The sequence below is a fragment of the Tuber melanosporum genome (genome assembly GCF_000151645.1).
Source record: "Tuber melanosporum whole genome shotgun sequence assembly, scaffold_42, strain Mel28".
NCBI lineage: Eukaryota > Fungi > Ascomycota > Pezizomycetes > Pezizales > Tuberaceae > Tuber > Tuber melanosporum.
Window position 1 is genome coordinate 460,217 of NW_003299087.1, and position 8,245 is coordinate 468,461.

The following is an 8,245-nucleotide window of genomic DNA, read 5'->3' on the forward strand; positions in this document are numbered from 1 at the left end:
AACAAGTACGTAGCGGTGTCGTAAACGATTAATGTATCGATCGCTGGAGTGTGACTGTTTGCAGGATAGGGTAGCAGGTAGGATGTACTCGTATTGGTATGATATTGTCCGAGCTTGATCCATATCCTTTCACGGTAGGCACTGTTTTTAGACTGGTGCCTCAGTCGAAGCGTAAATTTATATACGAATCCGTATTATTCTTGACCCGTTCTTCGGTAACCGGTATTTGGAACGTTGGAACGCTGAACACAGGAATAACACTCGAACCGGTAGAATACCGCTACCCTACCCTCTATAGGGCAAGGAGGCGGGGGGTGGGGGGGTGGATTGTGAGACCTACTAGTTCCTCGCTATTCGCGCTCGAGAAAGGCACAGAAGACATGGAAAGGCACCGCAAGAGAACAGAGGGAGGGAGAAAAAGAAAGGAGGGAGAGGGTCATATTCCCTTGGTCCATGCTTTTTCACCATTTCCCTAAAGCGGCAATTACTGTAACCCCCAATTATTTCTGCTGCTTCCCAGTTTTGTAGTGCCTGGGTTGGTGAAGGTATTCAGAGTAGCAGGCTTTTTTAGATTCTGTGGTGGATCTGGTTCAATGTTAGGCCGGGCTTGGGGGACTGGGGATGAGGATCAGGATCAGGCTCACGCTTTGCGCTGTGTCCCGCCACTCTGCCGCGGAGCCGGAAAATTGCAAATTCTGCTGGTGCTTTCCTCTTTGGTCCACCGCCTCACGACGTGCGTCTTGCCTTTCTTTTCCCCAATACCCGCCCTCAGCGTCTACACCGCTTCCACTGCTGCGTTCTCACCTCTCTCTCTACCCTCCCCCCCCCACCACTACCGCAAACTACCACCACCACCACCACCACCAAAACCCTCGCTCACTTCCGCAAACCCCGTTCGCCCATCCGCCCTTTAAACCATACACGTCTATCCCCACAACCCACACGCTCACTTATCCTTCCACCTCCCAATTCACTCATTTCCGCTGAGCTGGATCCAACTTCCCACGACGAGAGCACCGAGAGCCACCTGAACAATTCCCTCCCTTCTTCATCTCACCTTTCCGCTCACTTTGACTCTCTGCTCCTCGCGCCCATCAAGTATTTGCTTCCCGGTGCTTGCATCATCCCCAGATGCTACTTCTTCCCGTGGGGAAATAGATAAAAAGGAGAGCTCGCATCCCCTTCGTCTACACACCTGCATTTCGCGTCCCCACCCCACCGCCTACGGGTTTCCCGCTCTCCTGGCCCCGCTAGACCGGTTCTGTAGTTGACTAGCTAGATATTTGCCAATCGCCTCGGCTCTGCCTATTCCCCCTTCCCCATTTCATTTATAACATTTGGTGGCTCCCCTCTCGTTCCGGTCGGGACTCTCGCTCCGCTGGCAGTAGCTACCGCACACTCACATTCGGTTCAAAACCATAGCTAGCGCCACTTTGGTTCCCTTTACCATGGGTGAAATCAGGAGTGATGGTGGGAGAAAGCTCTCCACCGTCGAGGTTACCGAGGAATCTGGAACTCAGCACTTTACAGCTGTCAACAATTCCAATGGGAATTCCAATCATCGTTCACAGCTACCGCCCTTGGGATCGGGACAAGCTCCGAGGGACATGAATCAGAATCCGGGTTCTGCGACATCTACGATTGAATCACCGCGATATCCCTTGAAGGGGGACGAACTTTGGCAGCATAGCCGTCCCACGGACGTAGATATGAATGGGGTGCCGCAGAAGCGAAAGAGGTCACCAGAGATCGAGAATCAGCGGGCCGTCACCCCTACCACACAAACCACCCATCACCATTTGGCTGCTCATGAAGCCGCTTTGGGCGCGGAGGAACACGGTGGATTGAACAGTCACCAACACAAACGTCGGCACGCGGAAATGAACGAGAAGCACGGTGGAAATTATACGGTGGACGACGAAAAGTTGAACGACGGCGATGGCACAAGGGCTGGAGCATCGGAGGGCTCACCACAACCTGGATCGCAACAAGGGCAGGGCAAGCGGAAGAGGGTATTTAGCAATAGGACTAAGACTGGTTGCATTACCTGTAGGAGGCGGAAGAAGAAATGTGATGAGGGAAAGCCTGAATGTTTGTTCACAATCCCTCCTCCCCACGTCCATCCCGATGGTCGTCCAATGAATGTTTTCCCCGCAAGCAAGCCTTTTTTACCTTATATATTCCCTAAACGATTTTTGGTCTATGTTTGGATTTTTGACCATTTAAATCGTTCAATGCTTTTAACCCCCCCCCCCCCCCATGACATACATATATACATGAGACATACCGTTTTTAACCGAATGGGACTAATTTTCTAGCAGGTAGCAATTGCAAACGCGGTGGATTTGTCTGTGAAGGGTATTCCGGAAAGATTAACTGGCAGAAGCCACCCGGCAGGAGTGCCAACGCGGCGGGAGCGCCAGTAAGCATCCAATCCAAGACAGAACAAACAGGCTCAGCCTCCGCGTCCCCCTCGCCCGCCGTCGTGCAGAAGCAATCCCAAACTCACCGGCTAGACGAGGTAGCTCAGCATCAGTCACCACAAACCAGAGTGGTCCAGTTCCCCTACGTCACAACACCCACGGTAGTTCCGGAGAAGCAAGTCTCGGAGGGGTCCACCTCACCCAACACTGTCGAGCTCCCGACTCCCCATCCACCCCCGAGGACGCAGATGCCTCAGGCACCCGCACTTCCGTTTGTGTCAGTCGTGCCGCAACAAGCAACGCCGACCAACAATGCTGTCACCAGCCACCCTACCTCGGTCTCGCAGGCTACGGTGGCCACCGCCAGCGGGTCTTCCATGCCTCGTGAGCGTTCAGAGAAGGAGAAGATGATCAGCTCTGAGCTATATTTCGCTAGTTCTCCTGAGCTGGTTGAGGAGCGGGAGAGATGTAAGGCTGCGTGCTGGCGCTTCAATAGCGCTGCCACGAACCCCGATCTCGGCATCTCGAAGGCTGAAAAGGGGAGGTTGCTGCACCAGATTTTACGACCGGGAGGGACGTGGGAGGTTACTCGAATTAACGGCCTTACGGGACCGGAGATATCCTACATTAACGACGCGGGCACGCCTAGCGATATCGTGGATGTTCGTGTTGATGCTCCATTCAATTGTAGTTATGGTTACAACATCCGGTTAGGGAGGGATGTTTTAATCGAGGCTGGGTGCACGATTTTGGATAGTTGCTCCGTGGGTTTATCATTGATTGGCGGGGTAAATGTGAAAACTGATCCGTCTAGGTAACCATCAAAGCACGGACCGTCCTCTCGCCGGATGTGAGCATCTATTCAGCTACCCACCCAATAGATCCCCGAAAGCGGAACGGTTCCAAAGGCCCGGAGCTAGCAAAGCCAGTGATGATTGAGGAAGACTGCTGGTTAGGCGGCAATGTCATTGTCCTGTGTGTTCCCCGCAAATGATCTGAAAAGCAAAAAACTGACAGGAATAGTGGCGGGATTTCAATAGGCAAAGGGTCGGTCGTAGGTGCCGGAAGTGTGGTTACTAGGGTTTGTCCTCTATCCCCCTATTACATTTGCCCGTGCCTCATGACTAACAACCAACCAGGACGTTCCACCTTATACAGTGGTGGCCGGAAACCCTGCCCGAGTAATCCGTGGGATATATCGCAATGATAGCACGGATATGTGAAACCGCTTCGCAAATATAAGATGCCATCGAATGACCCGAAAATCGCAGGTATGGCTGGCTGGCTGGCAGCGATCCTGCGTTATGTGCCCAATTTCCTCGACCTAAATCGCGAGCCCGCTAGCCACCACTCTCCCACCCGCCCATAAGCGGCCCTGCGTCGGAGGGAAACAACGGGAGAAGCTTTTTTGCTCTCTTTCCCTCTTTTCTCTCTTCAATACCATTCTTTCTCTTAGCCTAATTTTGCATGTACGGGTCTCTATTTCATTGGTTGTCGGGAGGTTCTGCTTTTTTTTTTTTGCTCTTGTTCTGTTTTATGTTCGTTGGCTTGATATAAATATTCTTGACCTTTTTGTATCTCTTTTTTCTTCTTCTCCCGTTCACCGCTAGCAATGTCTCCTTTCGGCAACAATTTTTTTCATTTCTTTTTCATTTTTTTCCTTTGTTGAAAAAAAAAAACCAAGGCGTAGATTTGAATCTTGAAGGTCTCCAAATGAGGGTTATGTAAGAAAATGACTGTTCTTTTTCCCCTTGCCCTTCCCCTTCCCCTTCCCCTTCCCCTTGTTTTTAACGGAGGCCTTTTCCTTTCCATTTTTACCCGGGTAGGATATTTAAGTGTCTCTTTTCTCTCTGGGGCATGAGTTTTTTTCTTTCTTGGTCGGTTTTCAAAAACAAAAAAAAATTCATTTCACTTTTTAGTGATTGGTTTGGTTGGTCCGTAGGGTGAAGATTTGGCGGGTTGGTCGGTCGGTTGGTTCGGGTGGGGGTGGAGCATTATAGCGATTTGAATTATGTTTTTTCTTTCGCTATTTCTTGTGCTTTTGACTGTTTGCTCGCTTTGTCTGGGGTTTAACTATTATATATGACGTCTCTCCTCCGTTTCTCCACTTTCTCTTTTGTATCTCATCTCATCTCATCTCATCTCCATCCTCCATCCTGGAGAGGGGAGGGGGAGTGAATAGTCCTTTGTTTTTCGTGAATGTGCCAGGGTGAAATTCTACTATATATAGTATTTAAAGTGGATATGATACGGGTATATATAAAAGAATATAATCTATCCAGAACATCTTCCCACACCATAGACCCCCAATTTGATGAATACGATCTAATAAATTCCCTCCCGGCCCTTCCCAACCACCGTCATGCCCCCTCCATGCCTCCATGTTCACGACATTTACATACCGACCAGACTCCTCGCGGAAGCTCGCTATGGCTCGACGTCCACATTCTTTCCTATGTAGTATTGGGGCGCGCGGGTTGGATGGTAGGGGCTAGTGGGGCCAATGTCAAGGTGGCCGCATTTTCTTCAACGGCCAGATATCCACAATGGGATTCTGGACCATCATTGCTTTCGTTATTGGGGTATTATATACGGTGATGGGGTGTTGGAGGTTGTTGTATGGTATCATGCTCCTATGGTCTGAATTTCAGGCTTCCCGTTGAAAGCGGTTGGGTTAGTGTTGGGGAATGCAGTGGTACAAGACAATTGAGGTTGCCGAGCATTCGGTTTTCTGGGACGAGCTTGGTCAGCGCAATTGCTGGGGATTAAGTTAGTCGCGAGTTGCAGCCCATGGTCGGGGGGTGCGCTAAACTAAAGTGATGATTGGGGAGTCTCAGCCGGGTTGTTCATACCGTGGATAGGCTATGGATTATGTCCCGGTGCTTTCGAGTACCGCCAATTCATCAAGGTTCAAGAGGGGGTGATGAGTGATCGTGTGCCAATCCTATAATTTCGGTGAATGGTGAGGTATGTCAAAGGGTAAACGCTTAATTCCAACATTGATAAGCGATCTTGGGGGATCTATGGTGAGTTGAGTGGTAAACTTGCCCTCTCGGAGCGCCTGGTGGTATCATGCTCTTCACTTTTGTCTCCGGTTTGCGTTCGACCAGAGGTATAAAGATCGTCGTATTTCTGACAATATACCCCCTAACTTGCGACTTATAGTGGGGTGGTGCTTTCGTAGGCTATAATCCTAGCGGCAGATATTGCACTCCAGAGTTCGAAGACCAATAATTGCTAATTTGGGCATCACCCCTATCCAGATGCTTCGCCCACAACCCTCGCGGCCGTATAGGGGGCCGCGCAGGCGGCTCCTCCACACACCCAAGCGTTCTCGACTGAAGGGGCAATACTCGAGTGATATTGCATGACCTTGCGATAGCCGGTCCCGAATCATGAATAAAGCCATCAATTTCGGGGAAACCACGAGGAGTATCATAACTCCCATCACGAATCGAGCACTTTGGTTCGCCTCACTAGTAGCACGCGCCGGCTGCACGTTCGTTACACGTTTCCCACAAACGTGGCTGTGCCCTTGGTCATCACTTCTGCCCCCCCCGTAAGGGGCGAGATGGGGCGCAGTTTCCAATCCCTCGCCTAACGGATTCCTACAGAAGGGGTCCGATACTGCCGTACTGTACGAGTACTGCCATCCCCTGGCGTGGAGCGATCGACACCCCCGCTCCCGTACCACCGCGTTGTGCTGCACATAGCACTCGTACACGCCAATACATGACTCGTAATCTCCACACTCTTGGTCATTATCGTTGTGTGCCCGCGCGGCAATTTCTGGTAGGACCTGGGTGCAATCTGCTCGTAGATACTCGTCCCGACCACCGGTGCCCAACCGGGAACGGGGAGGGGAGTGGATGATGGGTTTGTATCATAATGGCGCTCGGGTACGTGCAGATTTTTTGCCGTGTAACTTGCAAATCCCCGCTTTCGGGTACTAGTTGCCTTGGGAGAGCGAGCATGTATATTTTGTCCGGCGGGAGGGAGGTGTTTGCCCGTCGGTGTTTTGTCCTGGGACGCGTGGTTTGCTTGGGGTGGGTGGGGGATTGTGATGGGAGATTGTATTCGTGCAGTGCTGGAACTGGTGTTGTGTGGGGGGCGGTAGCGCTTGTTGAGATTGGGCGTGAGAGAGGGTAAGTGATTATTGGTCAACTTATCGGTAGGAAGTAGCGGTAGGTGGTTTGGGTGGACGATAGCGCAAGCGCGGGTATCAGATTATGTGAGATTCCAATGAAACGGGCTCAGTGGTTGGTAACTCGAGCGCTCAATGGTTTCGGGATCGGATTGTGAATAGTCTTCAGCTACGAAAGTGGGCAATTTGATGAAAAGGACTACTGTCAGTGAATGTCTGAGGTACAGGAGGGGACCTGTGATTCATGCAACCAGCCAACAGTCATAGGAGGTCTCAGTCTACGGTGCTGGTGCTGGTGCTGGTGCTGGTGCGGTGCGGTGCTGGCTTGTCAGTTGGAAAGGATAAAGTTGGTTGTTGCCATCGCCTAATTATGGCGTTACCCCAGGAAGAAATACCTGTGACGTCACGTCGATCTTCCGACGTCAGATTGATTCGTCATCCCGTGCGCCTCGCTTGTGACGAGAAATCCTCGACATGACGAGCCAACTTGCAACGTCTGGAAGGGAGAGAGGGAAAGGAGAACAGGTTCTTGGATATATTCGAGTACAAGTTTTTTCTCACAAACTTCAACTCTTGGAGGAAATTTACAAGTATTTATATGTCGGTCTCATCGTCCGTGAAAATAATTTTTCTCCTTCTGAAACACATTTACCGATCGCGCAAAGATAGAAGCTTACAAGTATCATATCATACTCTGCACACTTTAAAACCTAGGACTTGTTGAGAAAGAAGAGAGAACCAAGATGAGAACCGCACACCCAACCTCAAAGCCATCCCTACTCTCCCGCCTCACGGGCCGCACCCACAGGAGAACCGTCACCACCACCACCACCACCACCACTCCAAGGACTGCCAGCCGTCGCCACCATCGCGCGACCGTGGCCGCACCGGCGCACCATCACAAGCGCCGGCCGAGTATCGGGGATAAGATCTCTGGAGCCCTCCTGAGGCTTAGGGGAAGTTTGACGCATCGGCCCGGTGTTAAGGTGTGATTGGTCTCTCTTTTTTACAGCACAATCTGGTTGATGGGCGGGCGCTAATTTGGGGTTCGTGTCTTAGGCTGCTGGGGCGAGACGTATGCATGGGACTGATGGGCGGGGAAGTCATCGTGTTTACTAGTCTAGGTTGGGGAGAGAAAGAGTTTGGGGGACTTGGATTTTATTTTTCTTATATCTTGTACTTTTTGTTTGCAGTATACAATTTGGCTTTTGGGGATTTGGAGCTGTAGCCGTGAGTTTCGGTTTGGGGTATGTCACGGGGTGTTGTTATTTCTGTGCTACCGGGTGTATGGTGTACTGTACTCGAGTACCGGTACTGTACAGTACTCGGGTATTGTACCCGGTGATATTCCACCCGGGTACTGGGAGTGTAGGATACTTGAGTGGAGAGACTAGGAAATGCTGAGATTAGTAGAGCATGTACGATATTATGCAGTACGAGGATGGGAGTTTAGCCATCTTATGAGTGCGAGGCCAACTTCGTCATCCGCCAATATGTGGAGGGACGCCGGAAGGCTATCAATCTAAAGTCAGCCTATCAAGCGACTTTTCCCGCGAACCAGTTCCCAGTGTCACAATTCTTTAATATTTGTGCGAGTACGGTACTCGCACTGTGCCGGTAGTATCACTAGATCATACCTTGCAGCAGGCACCTCATTGGTCCTCCCTCAACACTACGG

At 50.9% G+C, this 8,245-nt stretch overlaps 2 protein-coding genes; both read left to right on the top strand.

Annotated features, from left to right (window-relative positions):
- Positions 1-1,880: 1,880 nt before the first annotated feature.
- GSTUM_00008124001 (uncharacterized protein) lies at positions 1,881-3,646 on the top strand (the record flags this gene model as incomplete). The annotated part of the gene is made up of 5 exons (XM_002839853.1): positions 1,881-2,095; positions 2,326-3,187; positions 3,238-3,398; positions 3,447-3,504; positions 3,563-3,646. 5 exons carry the CDS (start codon positions 1,881-1,883, stop codon positions 3,644-3,646), a joined length of 1,380 nt encoding a protein of 459 aa, XP_002839899.1.
- Positions 3,647-7,231: 3,585 nt separating this feature from the next.
- On the top strand, positions 7,232-8,017 carry GSTUM_00008125001 (uncharacterized protein). XM_002839854.2 has 2 exons: positions 7,232-7,553; positions 7,627-8,017. Exons 1-2 carry the CDS (start codon positions 7,311-7,313, stop codon positions 7,684-7,686), a joined length of 303 nt encoding a protein of 100 aa, XP_002839900.1. The 5' UTR covers positions 7,232-7,310; the 3' UTR covers positions 7,687-8,017.
- The last annotated feature ends 228 nt before the right edge of the window (positions 8,018-8,245 follow it).